Here is a 23,664-nt window from a genome sequence, read left to right on the forward strand (position 1 = left end):
TTCCAATGTGGTGGGGGTACAGGATTTATTTTGCAGGTGGGTTTTCCGGAGGAAAGATGGCTCCCATAGACTATAACCCTAGACAAACTCATTCTCTTTAATGTCTGCTTCACAAGTCAGAGAACAGGACTATGCCATTGTTACTACAGACTGCTTTTCCTGTGATTGTGAGTGCAGTAAAAGTATGTGCATTTTTTTGAGCCAGATAAGGTGTCTTGGCCATAATGTTCCTTTACAGCAGAAAAGAAGTTTGATCTGCCTTCATGGATGGATTCTTGAGAGTGAGAGGCGGTTTACACAAGACTATCCAAGGCTCAGTGGACATTTGTATCGGCTGACCTGACTGTACTCTCCTACGTTTTTCTGCAAAAGCCCTCATATCTTCTTCCAAGACCTCTCTGATGTGTCTGTCAAGCACACAAATGAATCTCCACTCTGTTGCATTCTAGTAACTTACGCAGGGTTTCTGTGTTGGTACTCGGCTCTATCTTGGAAGAGTCCTTCGGGAGGGTGCAATCCCAGCTGTCAACGACCAACTGCTCAGACTCCCCTGCAGGAAAGAAAAACAGCCTCATATAACACCTTGTCAACCCCACAACACGTGAAGCAAGGAAACCCCTGACCCCAGAATACATACACAACCTTAAATTTTACTTCACTCTCCCTGCGTACAAAGGTGAGATCTAAACCTTGCAGCATTTTCCCCACCGCAGTACTCCTCTTACACACTCATATCCTGCAGACAAATGCAACTCTTTGTGCTTCTGAAGGTACGAAACACCTGTAAACAAACTCATTTGAAAGGTGTACACCAGGAAACCAATAAAGCAAATAACACTAAACTAAGTGCAAGTTCAAATAGGAGTAAGAAGGGGGGACGGAAGAGAGGGGAGGTTACGTATCAACAGAAGTAGGAAAGGAGGTGGAAAGGTAAAGGAAGGACGATTATGAGGTGAATGGGTCTAATGAGGGAAGGATGAAAAACAAGGGGTGGGAGAAATGGTAAATGGGGGTATGACGATGAAAGCATAGACTAGAAGCATATAGGTAGACGAAGCTGGTGAAAATGCAGTTTGCCATAAGATGCCTCCTCTCTGAAGAAATTTGATATTATGGTCCTTTTCTTGCTTTGTCTGAGATGGTGCCTGCTTAAGAAACAATCTCTATCCCTACAAGACAGCTCTCTTCTTCAGGTTGCGCCTGTATGAGGCACTATGCAAATCACAGGGACTACTGAAGAAGAGGGCACTATGTTTAGCTATACATAATTTTTTATCTCCAGGTCTCTATGCTGTCAGGTCCTCCTAAAGGGCACAGGGCAAACTCGGTCTCAAGTAAGTAATACATTTTACTCAAGTGTTTGCAGTGTGAAGAAACGCGTTACTTACCTGTAACAGCAGTTATCCAGTATTGGTGTCTTTCATAGATTCACATGCCTGAATCATTCCCCGTCGTCGAGACGGGAGCCTCCGGTACATAAAAAAGTAATGTCCTATAGACATACATAGAGAAAAATAGGCCTAAGGGCCTCCCCTTAGCCGCCTATCATAGTCCTTATGTAAAAAGGACCAAACTCCTAGAGCCAGCCAATCAGCTATCACCTCCCTCTAGAACCTTCCTGGCAGGAGCCTCAGTCCCTCAGATTTTCGTACGCACCAAGCTAGGTAGGCGTAATATAGTTAGAGAGAGGTGTGAGTCCTTCCAGGGGAGGCGGGAGGGTTGCATGTGAATCTATGAAAGACACCAATACTGGATAACTGCTGTTACAGGTAAGTAACGCGTTTCTTATCCAGTATTAGGGGTGTCTTTCATAGATTCACATGCCTGAATCAGAGTAGTTAGCAATACATTATGCACATTTCTGATGTAACATGCCATAAAGGTATTTGAGATAATACAGCATTATCATAACAGTTCGAAACATTGGCATACATCAAAATAGTAAAACAGTAAAGAATGTGCATACCAGGATGGCGGGATGTTGGAAGGCTCACCTCACTGGAATAGATGGCGAAGCACCGCCTGGCCCACTGCCGCATCCCTCGTAAGCTCGGCATCCAGGCAGTAGTGTCTGGAGAAGGTATGCGGTGACTTCCACGTCGCCGCTCTACAGATGTCCAAAATCGGCACTCCAGCGAACAGCGCTGCTGATGTGGACATCGCTCTGGTGGAGTGTGCTTCCACCCTGTCTCGCAACAGCCGTCCGGCCCCTTCATGGCAGAACGCTATTGCAGAAGAAATCCACCTTGAAATGCTCTGTTTCGTGAGAGGCATACCCAGCCTTGGTCTGCTGTAGGCCACGAATAGCTGCGAAGACTTTCTGAAGGTTTTTGTCTTGTCTATATAAAACTTAAGACACCGTTTGAGATCCAGAGAATGGAGCGTCCTTTCTGCTGCAGTGGTAGGGTTGGCAAAGAAGGAGCGCAGGACCACCGGCTCGTTGAGGTGAAAGTCTGAAGGCACTTTCGGTATGAACTTGGGATTTGTCCTCAGCACCACCCTGTCCTGTTTGAACTGCATGAAGGGCTCCTGAATGGAGAGAGCTTGCAACTCGCTGACCCTCCTGGCAGATGTGAGCGCAAGTAATAGAGCCGTTTTCCATGAGATGTACTTGATGGAGGCTCGGTGAATGGGCTCAAAGGGGTGCTTCATGAGTTGGTTAAGGACCAAGTTGAGGTGCCATGTCGGTGGGACCCGTCGGGGCCTTGGAAAGGACCTATAAAGACCCTTAAGGAACTGTTTAACAAGTCTGCTGGACCAGAGGGACGGGCCTTGAAAAGTCCTGGTAAAACGTGAAATCGCCGCTAGATGCACCTTTATGGATGCATGCGCTAATCCGGACTGTGCCAAGTGCAGGAGATATGGCAATATCTGCTCAGGTGTGATATGAAGTGGTCTCAGGCCCTTCTCCGAGCACCAGACGCAGAAGCGCTTCCATTTGAGGGAGTAGGTTTTGTTGGTACTGTCCGCCCTCGCTTTTGCTAGCACATCCCTGCAGTCCTGCGGGATGTTCAAATGGCAGAACTCTCTGTGCTCAGGAGCCAGGCCGATAACCTGAGCGATTGGAGGTTCGGGTATTGCACCTGCCCGTTGGACGTCGTCAGTAGGTTCGGGTGCTGTGTTAGACGAATCGGCGTCCTGATGGAGAGGCGATGAAGGTCCGAGAACCAGTGCTGCCTCGGCCAGTACGGGGCGATCAGAATTAGTGTACGGGGCTCCGCCTTCATTTTCCTGAGGACCCTGGGAATCATCGGGAACGGTGGAAAAGCGTACGCAAATACGCTGAACCAGCCTATGGAAAAGGCATTTCCGAGCGACTCCGGTTGGGGATGCCAGCTTGCGTAGCTTGGGCATTTGGCGTTCTCCCTGGTGGCAAACAGGTCGATTCTTGGGGCTCCCCATTCCGAGAATACGTGTGTTAGTGCACTCTCGTTGAGCTCCCATTCGTGGGAGAGAGATTTCTGCCTGCTTAGGGCGTCCGCAATGGTGTTGTCCTTTCCCGGGACGTAGTCCGCCCTGAGCGTAATCCCCTGGAGAACAAGCCAGTTCCAGATCTTCTGCGATTCGCGCGATAGCGTGAGCGAACGCGTTCCTCCCTGTTTGTTCAGGTAATGCATCGTCGTGGTGTTGTCCGTTCTGACGAGCACCTGAGAGTTCCGGATGCGTGGTAAAAAGGCCTGCAGAGCTAGATACACAGCCCTCAACTCCAGCAGATTTATATGGAGGCGTTGCTCCTGATCCGACCATTTGCCGCTGACTCTGAGGTCCTGAAGGACAGCTCCCCAACCCGCTAGAGATGCATCTGTGGTGATTACCAGTGGTGCTGCTGGCAGCAGGAACGGTAGTCCTCTCGAGAGGTTTCTGGTATCCCTCCACCACTCGAGACTCCTGGATATTTGCGGTGTTATGCTTATAATGTCCTCGAACGAACCTGCACTCTGAGTCCACTGGTTCGAAAGAGCCTCCTGCAGAGGGCGCATCCGCAGCCTGCAGTGAGGGATGAGTAGTATACAGGAAGACATCATCCCCAGGAGTGACTTGAAGGTGCGAACTCTCAGGGATTTCCTTGATTGCACCGTTTTGGCCAGGGATATGATCCTGTGTTTTCTCTCGTCTGAGGGAAATGCTCTTGCGCATTCCGTATTCAAGGTAGCCCCGAGGAAGGTAATGCTTCTCGTTGGGGACATATGTGATTTCTGAAGGTTGAGCGTCAATCCTAGGTGTTGGAAAAGATTGGTACAAGCGTTGAAGGATTTGGTTGCGCCTACGGCCGTAGGCGCCTTGACCAGCCAGTCGTCTAGGTAGGGGAAAACTTGGTGACCCATTTGACGTAGGAAAGCTGCCACAGGAGAAAGGCACTTGGTGAAAATCCGCGGAGCGGATTTGAGGCCAAACGGAAGGACCTTGAACTGGTAGTGTTGTCCTGCCACTTCGAAACGTAGAAACTTTCTGTGCCCCTTGAGTATCGGGATGTGATAGTAAGCATCCTGAAGATCCAAGGATGTCATGAAGTCTCCTTCCTCCAGAATGCCTAGGATTTCTTGGAGCGTCACCATCCTGAACGACTGACTCTTTAGGAAGGAGTTGAGTGCTCTGAGGTCCAGGATGGGCCTCCACTTCTTTTCTTTCTTGCGTATCAGAAAGAAACGGGAGTAGAAACCCTTCTCCCTCTGAGCTGATGGAACTCGCTCTATTGCTCCCTTCCTTAACATCTCCGATATCTCCCGGAGCAGCAGCCGCAGATGTCTGTGTGGAGACTTGCGGGGAGGGGTTGCAGGCGGGATGGCGGTAAATTCTAGGGAATGGCCGAATCTGAGGAGTTGGAGCACCCAACGATCTGAGGTGATGATGCGCCAATTTTTTAGGAAATGGGTCAATTTTCCTCCAATTTGTGAAGAAGAAGATGGTAGCTGGACTGGCTGGAGTAAGCGGTCACTGGCGTCCGCCGGTGCCCCTTTTCTGGTTCTTACCCCTGAAATTGGATCTTCCGTAAGATGATTGTCGGCCCTGTTGTTGCTTTTGCTGGTACTGGGTCTTATTCTGGAACGGATATGAGGACTTATTCTGGAATGATCCTCTGTAGGAAGACTGACCTCTAGACTTGTTGCCCCGAAAGGACTGGTTCCGTGCCTGTAAGGTTCCAAGCGCTCTAGCCGTGTCCGTGTCCTTTTTAATGGCCTGGAGCGCCTCGTCAATTTTATCTCTGAATAGATGCTGCCCATCGAAGGGCATATCTAGCACCTTCGTTTGCACTTCCTGCCTGAACGATGTTGCTTTGAGCCATCCTTGGCGGCGCAGGACTGCAGCCCCAGCCAGTTGACGGAAGCCTGTCATGGCTACATCTATGGCGCAGTCGATGATCTCTGCCGCAGAAGACTGGCCTTCGGAAAGGAGTGCCTTCACCTCATCCTGTACGGCACTCAAGTTCTGCTAAGTATGGGGCAATATCCTCCCAAAGTTGGCGGTTATAACGCCCTAAAAGGGCTATGGAATTGGCCACCTTGATGGTCATTGCCGAAGTGGTTGAAAACCTTTTGCCTATTGTGTCTAACTTTCTGCCCTCCTTGTCTGGTGGTGCTGACAGAGGCGAGGATGGATTTCGAGAATTTTTCTGGGCCGCTTGGGTCACGACAGAATCTGGTTTCGGGTGGCCAGTCAGGCAAGCTGGCGCCGTGGACGGTGCTTTATACTTCTTATCCAGGCGCGGAACGACCGCAGGAACTGAAGCTGGCGTCAGCATCAACTTCTTTCCCTGGTCCCAGAGGAAGTCAATGATAGGGATGGATTTGGCCGTCTTCTTCGTCTGCTCCTTAAAGTCATGGAGGAAGCATTCGGTTTCCGTCGACTCCATGACCATATGGAACCGCGTCGCAGCCCGTTCCACTAACTTATGAAAACCCCCGATATCCACAGGTGGTGAATCCGCCTGGCGCGGTTGTGGGGAAGGTGGTGAAGATGCTACATAGTCCTCCTGCTCATCGTCATCCTGGTCCGTCAGGTCTCCCTGGACCTCACCTTCCTCCATCTCCTCCGCCTCCTCATCCGTTGAGTCTATCACCTGAGGTGGCGGCTCGTGGCAGACCTGCGTTACCGGCCGTGATTGCCTTGGGGCTGTCGCCGGGGTGTTTGTAGCTGGCACTGGGACCCCTGTATCCTGTCTTGGTGGTTCCGGGAAACGTTGTTTGTAATCCCTGATAAGGAACTTGAGGTCCTTAACTATTGCCAGAGGGAGGCAGACCATTGGGGTGACCTCCGTGCGGACTTGTTCCTGGACGGGGCGCTCCTGCGCGCCTGAATCTTCCTGCTCCTCGTCCGTGCTTTGGCATTTGACAAACAGCTCGGAAGGGGAAGTAGCCTGTTGGAAGAACTCTTCTTCGGACTCTTCACTCTGCAGGATCTCCAGAGGTAAATTGGTTTGGACCTTGCTTGGAGATGTTGTTTCCGGGGTAATCTGTGGTCTGGAAGCAGATCCTTGGACAGAAATCGCCGTGGTTTTCCGTCCCACGGACGACGACGACGTTCCCGTCGACGGCTCGGCTGACACCAACGGCGTCCCCATCGACGATATTTTCCTCGTCGACGAAGTCCTCGTCGACGATGTGGTCGTAGACGATTCAGTCGTCGTCGATGCCTTCGTCGTCGACGCCTTCGTCGTCGACGCTTCCGTCGTCGACGCTTCCGTCGTCGACGCTTCCGTCGTCGACGCTTCCGTCGTCGACGCTTTCGTCGTCGACGCTTTCGTCGTCGCTTTCGTCGACGATGCCTTGGTCGTCGACATCTTCGTCAACATCTTCGTCGACGATGCCTTCGTCGTCGACGCGCTCGTCATCAATATCCTCGTCGTCGACTCTTCCGTCGACGGAGGGCTCCTCGTCGACGAGGTCCTCGACGGGACTATCTTCGTCGTCGACGATGATTTAGACGACGGTTTCAGAAGTATAATAGACGAGATAGGGGTACCTGCAGACGATGATGATGGAGTCGTCGTCGTCGACGAGCGGGCCGACGCCGCTGTGGACGTGGACACCGTCGTCGTTGCTGTGGAGACGTGTCCTGATGGCCTTTTTTGCGCAGAGGATGGTGTCGCAATTTTTGAGGCCGACAGAGTAGGCTTCTTGAAAGTGAGAGAGACTTTATCAGACGCTGAGGATCTCGAAGATCTTGCCTCTGAAGACTTTTTGTGCGTCTTCTTAGGAGGAGCGTCTGAGGGGCCAGGAGATGTCACTCTCGGCCTCTTCAGGGAGACTTCAGAAGCTCCGGAAAAGCTCGCCTCTGAGGACACCACACTGTCTTTGTCCTTGAGCCTGTCCAGCCAGATAAGCAGGCGGCCCTCCCTGTCTCTCAAGGTCTTATGTGGAAAAGAACTACATATCTTGCAGTCCTTAGGGACGTGGTCCGGGTAAAGGCAATACAAGCATAGTTCATGCTTGTCGTCCACATGAAGCCTCTTCTTCCCACATGAAGAGCAAGCCCTGAAAAGGGCTTTCTTCTGGGAGTCAGACATGCCAGGAGTTGTAGATGAAATAAACACTCACTGCAGCAAAAAGAGGCCTGAAGTAGTCAGTGCTGAAGTCCTGAAGAAGAAAGTCACCAAAAATCGTGAATAATCTGGTTTGAAAGAAATCCTGAGGAGAACTCAGGCTGGAGACTCCCTAGCACAACGTGCGGTAGAAAATCTGAGGGACTGAGGCTCCTGCCAGGAAGGTTCTAGAGGGAGGTGATAGCTGATTGGCTGGCTCTAGGAGTTTGGTCCTTTTTACATAAGGACTATGATAGGCGGCTAAGGGGAGGCCCTTAGGCCTATTTTTCTCTATGTATGTCTATAGGACATTACTTTTTTATGTACCGGAGGCTCCCGTCTCGACGACGGGGAATGATTCAGGCATGTGAATCTATGAAAGACACCCCTAATACTGGATAATGTGTGGCACAGATGTGCTCCTGGCCAGTGTGGTTATTTCACTCCATGTATGAAGTACACAACTGTGCTGGGAGGGGACTGCACCTTAAAACCACTGTTCGTGTTTGGAGTAATTTTATTTCTCTTTTCCTTCCTCCAATGAACAGTATCTTGGTAGGTTTCGATGTTAAGCAGATGCTGGCAGACTTCATGAAAATGCAGACGAACCTAACACAAGCTGGGCTACTTTCGGCACCTGGCTCTTTTGGTACAAGAATGATGTGATGACCTCAGTACAGAGTGGCTTGAAGATGACTTTACAGTCATTTTTGCATAGGTACTGGAAACTGGTCGTTACAAAGGCCAAATAAAAGATGGCCTTGGCATTCATTAGTAGCACAAACATTTTACAACCTTTGGGGGTTGCTAGATTTAAACTGTTGGACTTGGCCATCTCTGAAGAGTCACCCCAAAAATGTTTTGCCTTTACCTCCAATTTTTGCTGAAATTAGTTTTTGTTGGCCGTAGGACTCTGTGCACTTCATCACCACTAACCAGTGCTAAAGTGTGCATTTCTAAGGGATCGGGGGTCTTGCGCTCGCTTCGCACCACACTGAGCTCCCTGGAACGCGAGTTGCGTGTACTAGAGACTGCCCCAGGCTTCTTGGATGACCCCAAGGCACAATTCGACTACCGCACTAAACTTACTGAGTTCAAAGCTACTGCTGAGAGGGAGGTTCACTTTCGCGGTAAATACTTCACTGCACGGGCGTATGGGGAGGGCGAGCGACCTGGTAGATTTCTTGCTGGAGTGGTTCATCCCCCGCGCTGCGCCAACCACATACTGGGAGTCAGGGGCCCTGATGGCACGTTGCTCAGCGACACGCACTCCATCCTCTCTACCTTCGTATCTCATTATTCCACCCTATATACGTCCAAGCGCGAGTCGCCACTAGAGATGTCTGAATACCTGTCGGACCTCACTCTCGGATGGATCTCTGACACCCAGCGAGAATTCCTTGCGGCTCCCATAGGGGTAGCCGAAATCAAAGATGCCATAATGCAAATGGCGTCAGGCAAGGCGCCGGGCCTGGATGGCTTCCCGGTCGAGTACTATAAAACTTTCATTGACCCATTAGCGGCAGTTTTAAAAGAAGTGTTCGACGAGGCAAATGAGACTGGGTCCTTGCCGCCCAGCATGTCGGAGACCCTAATTGTCTCTCTTCTCAAGCCTGGAAAGCCCCCTGACTGCTGCGATTCCTACAGGCCTCTTTCCCTCATCAATTGCGATGTAAAGGTCCTAGCCAAAGTCTTAGCGAACCGCGTTAATCTCTTGATCGGAGACTTGATTCTGCCAGACCAGGCTGGGTTTATTCCAGGCAGATCTACTTCCCATAATCTGCGGACGCTCTTCTCAATCCTGGACAACGCGGATCCCTCTCTCGCCCTGGTGGTGGTGTTTCTAGATGCCACCAAGGCATTTGATTCGGTCGAGTGGGATTATCTCCACTTGATTCTGAAGAATATGGGTATGCCGTTGGTATTCTCCAGATGGATTCACATCTTGTATTGCCACCCCATGGCATGAGTCCTCATTAATGGCCGTGTCTCTGATCCTTTTTTGGTCACCAGGGGCACCAGACAGGGGTGCCCACTGTCGTCACTTCTTTTCGCCTTGGCGATAGAACCGTTGGCGTCCCGCCTTAGGCAGAATTATCTACCGGCGTCCCCGAGATGTCAACGGCGGCAAATATTGCTGTCACTGTACGCGGACGATCTTACATTATACATAAAACAACCCCGGGACAATCTAAATCCCATACTTAGGGAATTCGTGAGATTTGCGCTGTACTCTGGAATACACATTAATTGGGGCAAGTCTGCTGTCTTCCCTCTTACTGATGGTATTGACAGAGTCCCTTTTGACTTTCCACTGGAGTGGCGCGAGACTGACGTGAAGTACCTGGGCGTGTGGGTGTCCAGGGATCGGCAGGAGGTGATGCGCATGAACTATGGCAAGGCCCTTGAAACTATACGTTCGAATGTGACCAGGTGGTTGACCTTACCGTTGACCATGGCCGGCCGGATCTCACTCATAAAGATGACTATACTACCCAAACTGCTCTATTTCTTCCTAAATATACCTTTTCATCCGGGTGGTTTTTTCTTTAGGACATTACGATCTGAACTCATCCGTTTGGTATGGGGAGGGAAGAGGCCGACGCTAAAATGGAGTGTGCTCACGCGCCCATATATACAAGGGGGGCTTGATATTCCTGACTTCGAACTTTACTATAACTGCGCACAGGTACACTATGCGTACTATTGGTACCGGCTTTCCCCTTTCATGCCGCAGACTGCGGTTAAACACTGGTTGGCAGACCCGATCCCGCTGGAGGGAGCGGCTCTTGCGGCTGTGCCTTCGTCCCGCGCGGAACACAACCCCGTCCATACTACAGCACAGGCCTGGAGTTTCCTTGCAGGTCGCATGGGAGTGACGCTACTCTACTCCCCACTGATGCCTCTGGTTTATCACCCGACTCTCCCACTCCTTGGAGAAGGGCTGTTTCAGCAAATAAAACTAAAAATGGGGATTACTAGTTGGGGTGACCTATTCCATGAGGGCAGATTCCGAGACCTCCCGCTCCTCTACGGGGACACTGTCCCCTCCCCCCTGGAGGTCTTCGCTTTTTTTCCGGCTCCGCAGTGGGCTACAGAAAATACTGCCGGCATATCCACACGAACCTACCATTCTGGAACCTTTCCACTACATGATTGACTCCTCCTCCCCATCGCACATGGTCTCCTCTCTTTACCGGCACCTATACAACCATATCGGGGGGAAAGTATTGAGGTCCCGGGCCCGTTGGGAGGCGGAGATTGGCATTGCCCTCACGGACGACCAGTGGGAGTTTTGTTGTCTACAAACAGAAATGATCTCCTCTAGCAGTAGGTTTCGCGTTATCCATTATAAGTTTCTGCATCGCCTCTACTGTACTCCGGAACAGATGTGCAGGTTCTATCTTCGTGATAACGATCGCTGTGACAGGTGCCGCTCTCCCAGGGCGGACTTCCTACATCTGGCCTGGACGTGCCCGAGCATAGATGAGTACTGGAGCCAGGTATACAGGGCCCTGGGGGAAATGCTAGGATCCCCACTACAATCTTCTACCTAGGCCAGGCCGTCGCTTTGTCACTAGCGTATTATTGGCTGCGAGATCTTCTCACTTGCCAGGAAAATGTCCTTCTATACTCGGAGCTGCTCCCGCCCGCCTCTCGACCCCCTGACGTTTGGGGGCCCCTGACGCGGTACCTTGCTGCACACAGCGATCGGGCGTCCCCCCCCTGCCGTCACTGAGGGATAGTCCCCTACTGTCCGGTCTCACCGGGGGGGGGGGTCCCATGGGCGCCCTTCATGGACAGCATGGCTGGCATACTGGCCGTTCAACCTTGCAGCGGTTCTCCTGCGACGGGTCCTGTCGCTTGGGACGTCTGGTCGTGGCCTGCGGTGTCCCCTCCCTTTCTGCCCCATTTCCCTTGCACCAACATAGCTCTGCAGTTCCGTCACTCTTGGGGAGGGGCGGGTTGTGACTTCCCTCATGGGGGGGGCGGTTTGCTGGGGGGGGGGGAGCACGGAGAGGGGATGAATTCGATCAACAATGTACTTTGGGGAGCAGTGCTGCTGAACATGGCCAGAGATCCTCCACCTACTGACTGGCTCATCGAGTGGGTTAGGTTGGCCGGATGGGACTTTTAGGTGAACTGACTGCCGCTCTGGGGGCCCACTGTGGGGACGTGCTGATATGACTGTGCAGTAGTGTCCGGTGTACGATGTTAAGGATAATGGTGATACGAAATCTATGCCGTATATGGCCAAGTGTGTGATTTTACTGTGTTTTGTTGAATAAAGAATAAATAAAGAGTTTAAAATAAAAGTAATGGCAAACTTTAAGTTTCAACTCAGGACTATGTAATAAATTATTGTTCAGTATTTAAATTTTTTTTAAAAACCTGAAACTAACCAGTGCTAAAGTGCTTGTGCTCACTCCCTAAAAACATGGCAACACTGGCGTTTACCCTATTGGCAAATTTAATTTACTTATAAGACCCTTGTAGAGCGTCAGGGTCTGTAAATTAAACGCTATTAGTGAGTTCAGCACCCTTTAAGTATCCCCCTAAAACATGTCCCAGGCCTGCTATTGCAGCATGAATGCAGTTTCAAACTGTCAATTCACCTTGGCAATACAACCCCTTGGCCAAGCCTTAAGCTCCCATTTAATTGCATTTAAGTCACCCCTAAGGTATGCCCTAAGTAGTCCATAGGGCAGGTCGCATTGCAATTAGAAAGTTGGACATGTACTTTTAAGATTTACATGTCCTGGTAGTGTTTTTCACTACTGTGAGGCCTACCTCTCCCATATAAAAAAAATATGTTGCCTTTTTACATTTAATAAGTGCTACCTTTTGATTGGGACAGGTAAACAAATTTCATTGTTTTGGTGTCTGAGAAATTTAAACTCTTCTTAACAGTAAAGTCTGATTTTAAGTAACACTTTTGAAAATGCCACTTTAAGAAAGATAGCATTTTCCTGCCCTAGATATTCGGTGCATGCAACCTGTCCTAAGTCACATGACTGGGAGTAATTGGCAGTTGGATGTTGTATATTCCTCCCAGACAACCACACAATAGAGATATTAGGTGCACTAGGATGGGCCAGTAACTGCCAGGATGGGGGCACAGCCCCACTTTCAACTGAATAGGCTGTGCTCTGCCTTCACACAAAAGACTTGTCACCCCTGCATTGTTTATGCAGCCAGCTTGGAGCCTGAGCAGGGGAAACAGGAAACTTCAAGCACTTCAAAGGGAATATTCTAGAATTTTTAAAGAAGGCACCAGGTATAAAAATAAGGACCAACTTATCAGTTCACATTCAGGACCTGCAGAAGGACTCTGAGGACTGCCTCTGTGGCCTGCTCCGTACTCCACAAGACTGCCACTAGAAGGGCGGCTTTGCTGTCTGGGGCCTGCCCTGAACACTCAGAGGTCTGCCTTGCTCCTTCAGCCCATTTTTAGGACTGAAACCCCGAACTGCCAAAGTGACTCCAAAGGCTAGTCGGCCATATTTTTTGGCTTAGACTCGGTCTTGCACGGCTAGATGTCTGCGGTTGATGCTTTGATCTTTTATGAGCTAGTTTTTACTTTAAACTTCAAACAATTCATAACTCTGGTTCTACTAATTGGAGTTTTGCCATTTTGGTGTTACATAATTTATTAAAATGTACTCAATGTTTCTAAATTAGTGTGGGATTTTTCTTGTGATGTGTTTTCACTTTATTACTGTCTGTGTGCTGCATAAATACTTTACACACTGCCTCTAAGTTAAGCCTGACTGCTTTTGTGCCAAGTTACCAGAGGGTTAAGCACTGGTAATTTAGTGATTTTTTTGATTCACCCTGACAGATTGTGGTTGTTGCTTGAGCAGGGTTAACACCCCACTCAACCAACAATTCAATTTCTCACATAAACCTTTTGCATGGCACCCCAGAGGAACTTGATTTGAGGGTCATGTGGAAAAAAATAATAGAATGTTACCTGCCCTTACCTGAAGTTCTAAAGCACTGATATATTTCATAGATTCTCACAGACACTAAAATTCCCAATTGTCAGGCTGGGAATCCTGAGAAGGATATGAAAACAAGTTACTTACCTGTAACTACAGTTATCCAGTATTGGTATCTTTCATAGATTCACATGCCTGAATCATTCCCCGTCGCCGAGGCGGGAGTCCCACGGTAAATACAAAAGTAGTGCCAAGAGTAAATAATAGTAGTAGGCTAAAAGAAAAAGCCTAAGGCCTAAGTCTTAGTAGCCTATCTACATCATTATAGAAAAAAGAACCAAAGATTGGTCCCAGCCAATCAGCTGCCAGCACCCTCCAGAACCTTCCCAGCAGAGGCAGTTCTCCTCAGATTTTCCTAGCACAAGTGAGAAGTAAGTATACCAGATATAGAGAACTGACTAGCCGGGGAGGAGGGTGGGTGCATGTGAATCTATGAAAGATACCAATACTGGATAACTGTAGTTACAGGTAAGTAACTTGTTTTCTTATCCAGTATTGGGGTATCTTTCATAGATTCACATGCCTGAATCAGAGTAGTAAGCAGTATAACCATATACTGTTTGCGGATGGTGGGAGACACTGGTTCATAAACTCCCAAATAGCATCCTCAGTGCTTGAAAAAACACATCTTTCTTTCTTTCTTTTTTTTAAAAAAAGAGTAGTCTTAAAGGAAGCAAAGCTATATCCAAGTATTAGCTAATATATATATATATATATATATATACACACACACACAAATATTTAAAATCTTGCAGATATATGAATCTGTACATTTACATGAATATTAAAGAATGGAATAATACATAAAAGGGCAAAGTATCCAAGTCTGGTCTTAATGAAAGAGATGGCATAGAACAGCCTGTCCAACCGCTGCATCATCTTGATGCGAAAATTGAAGACAGTAATGCTTCGTCGACGTGTGGACATTTTTCCATGTCGCAGCATGACATATTTTCCGGAGTTACTCCAGCAAACAAAACTGTCGACGTCGATACTGTTCTTGTTGAATGAGCTTTGACTTTCCTCTGCAAAGGTCTGTTAGCCTTGTCATGGCAGAAATGAATAGCAGATGCCAGCCATCTGGCTATTGTTCCGCTTTGTTACAGCATTTCCAAACGTTGCTTGACCATTCGCCACAAACAGCCGGTTGGATCGTCTGATATCCTTAGTTTTCTGTAGGTAGAGTTTAAAACAGTGTGTAACATCCAGCGAGTGTAATGTTCTTTCAGCTGAAGTGGATGGATTCGGAAAGAATGTTTTTAATCTTACCGGTTTGTTCAAGTGAAATTTTATGGTACCTTAGGAAAGAACCTGGGATTTGTTTGAAGGGTTACATAGTCCCGAGCAAAATGTAAAAGGGGGTTCATTTATAGTGAAAGCTTGGATTTCACTAACCCTTCTTGCCGAGGTAAGAGCCAGTAAATGGGCAACCTTCCAAGTGAGGAATTTGAGATCAGATTTATGGATAGGCTCAAATGGACGCCTCATTAACTGTACTAGCACAGTGTTGAGTTCCCACTCTGGAGGGGTGCTCGCACTAGAGAGAAGGCTCAGAAGATTCCTTTCATAAATTGTTTGATAAGTAAAGGCGAGCAGAGAAAAGGGAATTTTGAGCATTTCCTGAATCTAGAAAGTGCAGCAAGATGTACTTTGACCGGTGAAAAAGTAAGCCCAGACTTGGCTAGAGAAAGCAGATAACGGAGAACTTGTTCTGCAGGAGCTTGAATTGAGTGAATATTATTTGCCTCACACCAACAGCAAAATCGGTTCCATTTGAAGCGATAAGTTTTGATTGTGCTTTGGGCACGAGATTTGGCCAATATTTCACGACAGTCTTGTGAAATGTTCAGGTCCTTGAACTCTAAGAAATCAGGAGCCATGCATGCAAGTGCAGTGACTCACTTGGCCTCCGACCCTTGACAACATCATAGGCGTCAGCAGTAGGCAAATGGGTTTGCCTTGAGACAATAGTAGAAGTTCCTGGAAGCAATATTGTCTTGGCCAACGGGGTGCAATCAGAATTAGACGGCAACCTTCCAGCTTCATCTTGCGGAGCACCTTTGGAATCAATGGTATTGGGGAAAAGCCAATCCCTGTTGAGGGAACCTGCTGGCATAATATTGACATTCTTTGTTCTCTCTTGTTGTGAATAGGTCCAGGGCTGGTTTACCCCAAGCTTGGAACACTGTGTTCGCCTGTTCCTTTTCCAGCTTCCACTCCTACCAGTCCGACTGAGACGTGCTCAGCGTGTCCGTCAGGGTATTGAGGAGACCCCGGACGTGTTTGGCTCTCAGGGCATCTTGTGGAAAGTGACCTATTCCCACAATTCCTAAGCTTCTTGCGAGAGCATAGCTGATTTTTATCCTCCTTGTTTGTTGATAGAATACATGCTGATGGTATTGCCAGTCCGGACTAGCACCGACGAACCCTTAATCCTCGGGAGGAATGCTTGGAGAAAACGGAAAAACGACGCGACGCTCAGCCTGTTGATCTGCTGTTTTTATCTTTGAGATCAAATCCTGCAGATGACCTCCCCATCCTTCCATGGAGGTATCGGTCGTTAAAACGAAATCTGGAATGGTCTGTAGGAACGTGAGACCCTGGGTTAGATTCTCTGTCTGCGACCACCAATGTAGAGAATTTATCATGTGCGGCGTGACCTTGATGGTATCGTCAAACGAATCCATGGCTTGTTGCCATTGAAGTTGCGGTTCCTCCTGAAGAGGTTGCATTTTGAGCCGTACCAAGGGTATGAGATGTATCGTTAAAGAGCACATCCTCCGGAGCGAAGCGAACATTCGGACTGAAACTGGCTTTTTTTTTGCGTTGCATTGGACCGTGTGTAACCTTGCTCCGAGAAAAAACATGGCTTGGAGAGGACGTAACTGATTTGCTGTCGTTGAGAAACAGCCTCAGAGAAGAGAAGAGATAAATACATTCTGCTGTGGCAATCTTGGTTTCATGTTCTGAAGGACCTTTGAGCAGCCAATCGTCTAGATAAGGGAACACTTGTATTCCTCGAGATCGCAATGCTGCTGCCACTTGTGCCAAGCACTTCGTGAAGGTTCTTGGTGCCAATTTCAGCCCAAACAGGAGCACTTTGAACTGATAATGGGCGCAAGGCACTTGAAAGCGAAGATATTTGTGATGTTTGGGGTGGATAGGTATGTGGAAATACGCATTTTCCATATCCAGAGAAGCCATAAAATCTCCTTTGTTTAAACAACTCAAAATCTCATGACGACGAGGGGGACCCCTGGGCAGAGTAATAGGTGGCTGTTTGATGAATTCCAGGGTGTGGCCATTGGTTACTAGGTCTAGAACCCATTGGTCTGATGTAATTTCCAGGCACTTGTTTAACAAAGCTGATATATTCTGGCCCACGGGTAAGAAGGGTAAAATGGTTGGTGCCCTATGGAGATCACTGCTTCCTGTTAGCGTCTCGGCCTTGATACTGCGATCTCTTTCGACCACCCTGATGGGAGAAACTAGCCGTAGACTATTGACGCTATCATGTCTGGCTGTAAGGCTGTACTGGGATTGATACTGCCTATTCTGTTGGTTTTGGTATCCTCCTCTTGACGAAAAAACCACGTCCTCTCGCTCCTCCGAAAGATCTGCACCCGTATTAAAGGGTGCCTAATGATCCTGCAGTATCCGTGTTAATTTTTTTAGCTAAGAGGGTTTCATCAATATGTTCACCAAACCAAAAACCTCTTCATCATAGGCCATGTCTAGAATCTTTGATTGCCCCTCAGGTTTGAAAGTAGTGGCTTTAAGCCATCCCTGGTGTCCAAACACTGCAGCCCCTGGTAGCTGACGGAAGTTGGTGTTCACTATGTCCAAGGCGCATCTATAGTTTCCGATGCGGCACGTTCTCCTTCCAACAGAATCTTTCTTGCTTTCTGCCTTTGGTCCTCAGGAATGAGGTCAATGAGACTCGCCAAGTCTGAGCACATTTGACGGTCATAACAGCCGATTATGGCTAGAGGATTGGCAGCTCTAATAGAGGCCTCTGCCATGGTAGAGAATATATATATATTTTTTTGGCCTATAAGGTCCAGACGACGTCCTTCCTTGTGTGGTGGTAGGCGTTGCGGGATTTTAGATCACTTTTGGGCGGCCTGTAAAATTATTGAAGCTGGCCGAGGGTGACCCATTAGACAGTATGGGCTTTTAGCAGGTGCACTGTATTTCTTTTCTATGCGCGGAAACACTGCTGGAATGGATGTAGTCTAGTATAGGTACCACACTCGAGATCTTCCTGGACTCTTCATTGAAATCATAAAGGAAACATTCTGTCTGTTGGACTAACTGGCAGTAGAAGTCTAGTTCTTGCCCGCTGTATTAAATTATGTACAGGATGCAGTCATAAATGAGGCCATCGTAGACGATCTCATCATAGACTTTGCTGTCGTAGACATGGGTATGAAGGCGAGGTTATTGCAGACGAGGCCGTCGTCATAGATGACCGTCCTGAACAACCATCATAGATGAGGCTGTCGTAGACGACCGTCATAGACAATGCCATCATAGATGAGGCAATCATAGGTGAGGCCATCCGTAGATGAGGCCATCCATACATGATGAGGCTGTCGTAGACGATGGTCATAGACAATACCATCCGTAAATGAGGTAATCATAGGTGAGGCCATCCGTAAATGAGGCAGTCCTAGATGAGGCAATCGTATGATGAGTTTTTCTTCGAGATGAGGCTGTCCTGGGCAATCTCATTGTAGAGGAGGCCATCGTAGATGAGGCCATTCGTGGGTGAGACCATCATAGATGAGGCCGTCGTCGACGGCCGTCGCAGATGAGGCCGTCGTCGACGGCCGTCGCAGATGAGGCCGTCGTCGACGACCGTCGCAGATGAGGCCGTCGTCGACGACCGTCGCAGATGAGGCCGTCGTCGACGACCGTCGCAGATGAGGCCGTCGTCGACGACCGTCGCAGATGAGGCCGCCGTCGACGACCGTCGCAGATGAGGCCGCCGTCGACGACCGTCGCAGATGAGGCCGCCGTCGACGACCGTCGCAGATGAGGCCGTCGTCGACGACCGTCGTAGATGAGGCCGTCATCGGCGACCGTCGTAGATGGGGCCGTCGACGACTGTCGTAGATGAGGCCGTTGACGTCCGTCGTAGATGAGGTCGTCGTAGACGACCGTCGTAGATGAGGCCGTCGTAGACGACCGTCGTAGATGAGGCCGTCGTAGACGACCCTCGTAGATGAGGACGTCGTAGACGACACTCGTAGATGAAGCCGTCGTAGACGACCCTCGTAGATGAGGCCGTCGTAGACGACCGTAGTAGACGAGGCAGTCGTAGATGAAGCCGTCGTAGACGACCCTCGTAGATGAGGCCGTCGTAGACGACCGTAGTAGACGAGGCAGTCGTAGATGACCATCGTAGACGACCATCATAGGAGGCCCATCATAGACGAGGCCATCGTAGATGAGGTCAATATTGGTGAGGCAGTAATAATAGACATGGAGTTTTGTAATAGACTGCTTAATGTCAGGTTAAACAGATTTCCCTGATGTAGGGATGAAAAGGGAGTTGTAAGATCAGCCTCTGAGGAAGTTTTTCCCACTTGCCTCTCTCTGTGAGAAGTGCCTATCAAGACTCAAGGTAGGTCTTTATGGCTTTTTTGCGCGCCCTCTGGAGGCTCCTGGCGCGACTTCTCCCTTTGACCTCTCCTATGAGGTGAAGGAATCCTCGTTGTTCTCATCAGAAGTGACAGATGAAAGTCTCTGTAGTCCCAATAATAGCCTCATCTCTCAGAACGTGAGAGTTATTGAGGAAAGGTTACTTCCTTAATAGGGTCAGAGAAATGAAGTATGATCTTGGATGATCCAAAAAGTAGTAATAGCTGAAGAAACTGAGCAGAGCTCAGGGAGACTCCCTTCACACACGACGTGCGGTGAAAATCTGAGGAGAACTGCCTCTGCTGGGAAGGTTCTGGAGGGTGCTGGCAGCTCATTGGCTGGGACCAATCTTTGGTTCTTTTTTCTATAATGATGTAGATAGGCTATTAAGACTTAGGCCTTAGGCCTTTTCTTTTAGCCTACTACTATTATTTACACTTGGCACTACTTTTGTATTTACCGTGGGACTCACACCTCGGCGACGGGGAATGATTCAGGCATGTGAATCTATGAAAGATACCCCAATACTGGATAAGTAATGTTTTCATCTTTTGCATTGGATCTTTCACAGCTTCACATGATTGAACAAAGACTGTAGTAAGGTTCATTGTAAGTGCTGTGGACTGAATGCCAAGGCAGTAGTCCTTGGAGAAGAAGTACATTGTCTTCCAAGTCACTGCTCTGCAACTGTACTTTAGAGTAACCTCAGCAAAGAGATGCAGTTGCTGCTGGGCCCCTTGTGGAATGAGCTCTGTGTTGCCAGATAATTTTAAAAACATTCTTTCTAATGAGGCCAGAAGCCTTCATAATACCAGACAATCCACTGTGAAACTCCTTTTTAAAAAGTGCTTTACTTTTGTTATGTTAACAAAAAGTCACAAAGAGGTGGTATGATTGCTGGGAGGTGCTTATTTTGCTTAAACAGAACTTTATACTTCGTTTACTATCAAAGGAGAAAAATGTTTTCAGTGCTGCTGAATCTGGTTGATGGAAAATATTAGTAGGGGAATATTTTCAATCAAGGGAAATTACAGAAGCTCTTTAGATATTAACCTTCGGTTGGTTTTGAGGATAACTTTTTCCATGTGGAAATCAAGGCACAGCCCCTTTGCGTCCATCTTGCCGACTCTTCTAGTTGATGTAATTTCCACATTGCTGAATCATAACTGTTAATTCATTCAAATGAGGCTTTCATTAATGCTGCCAGAGCTATGTTAGGCTGTGCTGATATTGCTGATTTTCACACCGGGGGAAGAGTGCAGAAAACTGTTTCCATAAACCATTTGATAATCCTCAATGCAAATAACAATTTGCTGAACTTATCTTTACATTTTTTCTAGATACTGCTCAAAGGTGGACTCTTAGAACAGTTTTTTAAGGTCAAGCCAACCAAGTGGAGCAGGCCGAGCAAGAATGGATGTTGAGACAATAGATTCTTTTTTTAAATGTTTTTAGTTCTTTTTATTGAATAAGGCATGACACGTAGGCTATACAGTTACATGCGAGATGGCGATAAATGTTGCACATGAAATGTAATTTAAAACATACATAGCATAAAGTGACATTGACAGTTTCAAAAGTACAAAACTAGGTCCCACCGGTAACCTCCTCTCTGGGTCTTGGGGGTTTTCACAAATCTCTCCCCTGTGGACATTCCGAGGCCACCTTATTTGTGTCCATTTGTTCGGGCCCTCCCTGGCTTCATAGATGGACTTCTCCGTAACCATACACCAGTCCATATCTTTGCCCCAATCAGCCACACTTGGCGGGTTCTGTGCCCTCTACAATCGGGCAATATTCCTTTTCGTAACCATTATCCCCAAAGTGACCCATGTTCGTTCCCTGGAGTTAAAGTCAGTAGGGTCCCATAAAATCAACAATCCCAATTTAATATTACAGTGGATCTGTTGCCCCAATGCTTCCTCCATCTGACGCACCACCCCCTCCCTGTAGCTCTGTATTACTTCGCATTCCCAGAGTGCATAGATAAAAGTCCCCTCCTGACCACATTGTCGCACACGGCTACCATCAGACGTGTAAGCATGCTAACCATCGGGCCCCGACAAGTAGGATCTGTGGAGAAGCTTTAGCTGCACCAGGCGCAGCTGGGAGATGGCCACCTCCCAAGGGGAGGCCACTGCCACCTGCCACTCCTCATCCTCTAGACCAGCCACATCGTGGTCCCATTTGGCTCTCAAGCGGGTCAAAGGATTCGCCATGTTGTTGATGAGTTTTTTGTAAATGAGTGAGATGGCCTTCTCCGGTAGGTCACCGTCTAAGATCCTATGTTCGAGTGAGAAGGATTCAGGGAGCTCACTACCCCAGGGAAGCACAGCCAGCAAGGCATGCCTAATTTGGAGTGATCTGAAATATTCAGACTGGGCCAGATCGTATTCTTGCTGTAACTGGGGAAATGGGACCACATCACCAGACTTCCATAAATCACCCACCTTGGAGATGCCTATGAGGTCCCACCTATCGAAGCCCTTCGCACGGATCACTTTACCTAATTGCTCACTGTGCCAAAGTGGCCACCATCCACACATGCACCGCGTATCCAGTAGGCCCAGTCAGAGCAGGTTTCAAAGATCGTACATATAAAGCACCCTCGAAGCCACCACCTGGGAGGAGCCACCTGTCGATCTGAAAAGCGGGGTCCCCCTGTGGTCTGTACATGCATTGGTTGATTGCAGCGAGTTGCGATGCCCAATAGTACCTCCTGATGTCCGGAAGCCCGATGCCCCCAGAGACAATAGATTCAAGTGATTAGAACATCACAAATTGGGCCCATTTCAGTTAGTGAATCTAGAGTAGTGTGAGATCTGGCCACTTGCTACATTTGTATGCACTCATTCAGAATTTGTAATGCACCAAATTCTATGTCTTAAGCAGTCAGGTTGGTAAGTTTAAGAACCATGACCGTGGAAGTACTTTACCTTCATCACTTGACAGAAAATGTATGTCTTTTGCGAAATGAGTATGAGTTTTGGCTGACATCTATCACAAATGGGAGAACCAGTGCTGCCTATGCCAACTCTGGTGCCATCATGATGATCAGACAATGTTCTGACCACATCTTGCAAAGCACCCTGGGTATGAGAGGAATCAGATGAAATGCATACAGAAATTTGTCAGTCCAATCCATGTAAAAGGTTTTCTACATCAAGCATTCCATGTTCTGGTCGGGTTGGAAAAGGACTTAAAGTGAATCAGTATCGCTGGAGGATCAACATCCACCTACTGTCCAGTTACCATTCGTGGTTTGCTGCAAGTAAACTGTGACTCAGTGCAACTGCGCATGCATGGTCTGTTCCAGAAACATGCTCTTCCGAAGAGTCCTCCTTGTGACTCATCGACCAATGCTAAAGGCTCTGTTCTCATGTGGACAATCGGAGTGACCTTAACCTGTCCTGCTATCTGATGTACAAGATCTTAGTTGTATTGTCTTGGTGGATCAATTGGGTGTTTATCACTCAAAGGGGGAAATCTTTGAAACATACATAGCCTGACAGACCTTACGTCTAACAGGTATGCAGTGAAGTTTTCCTCAGAGACCATATGTGACTAACAAAAACATTCTGCAACCTTCCCACAAGGAATCTGTTACAAGGAATAGTTGCTACCTGGGCAATAACAGTAATGTCTGCAAATGCATTCTGTCAAATCTAAAGCCTTTGAAGAGCTGCTTTGATTTGAAAGGCAACTGACAGTTTGTCATCCCAATCTCCTTCCACCTCGGGCCACTGTTTCTTCAATTTTCTTGAACTGGACTCAATTGCAGTCTTCATTCTGTTAACAGCTGGATGCAATAAGATATGAAACCTAATTGTCTAACAGATAAAGGATCCCTTGGTATCTGTGAAGTTCCTGTAAGCGATGGGAAATAGATGCATTTGCTGCTGGCATATATAAGGCTCTGTAACAGATGGTTCAGGAATCAAGGATTCTGGTGCAGGCAGCAGTGTCACAGACTGATTTAAATTTAACAACGTGTTAGCAGACAAAGGAGCGCAGACAAATTCTCCCTTGCAACCCATAACACTGGTGCAGGCACTGGGAGAAATGATGGTGTTGGAACCAATGGGATGACAGCTAAAATGCAATGATCAATGAGGTTGTCTCTGATGAACTTGTAGCCTTTTGTTCGCTGGAACGGATGAAGGATCAGTCCGTTTAAGAGAAGCATGAGTCAATTGTAAATTCTTTGTCATCAGCAAGGGGCAAACCTTCACAGAAGCCTCTTTTCAAATGGCAGTACAATGTTCTACATGTAGAATATACAGTTGACAAGAAAGCAACAGAGATTAGAAAGGCAGCTGACAGTGAGTTATATTTTAAACATTTTTGATTGGTATTTGTGATAAATTCAGACAGACTGACATGTTGCTGTTGATTTCTCAGCAGTTGAGAATTACATTTTGTGCTTGACAGCAGGCAATTGTGGCAGGCTGAGTGACTGCACCTTAGCAGCAGTATCAGTGAGTCGTTTGGCCACCT

General features: G+C 48.0%; 1 protein-coding gene across 1 annotated transcript in view; it reads right to left on the minus strand.

The window, feature by feature from the left end:
• The window catches only part of TUT1 (terminal uridylyl transferase 1, U6 snRNA-specific), a 348,086-nt gene that overhangs the window by 38,826 nt on the left and 285,596 nt on the right, over positions 1–23,664 (minus strand). Inside the window, exon 9 of the mRNA XM_085626071.1 lies at positions 458–550. Coding sequence (XP_085482197.1) covers positions 458–550 — 93 coding nt within the window. The remainder of the gene's footprint in view (positions 1–457; positions 551–23,664) is intronic.

Source organism: Triturus cristatus, chromosome 9 (assembly GCF_964204655.1).
Source record: "Triturus cristatus chromosome 9, aTriCri1.1, whole genome shotgun sequence".
Classification (NCBI taxonomy): Eukaryota; Metazoa; Chordata; class Amphibia; order Caudata; family Salamandridae; genus Triturus; species Triturus cristatus.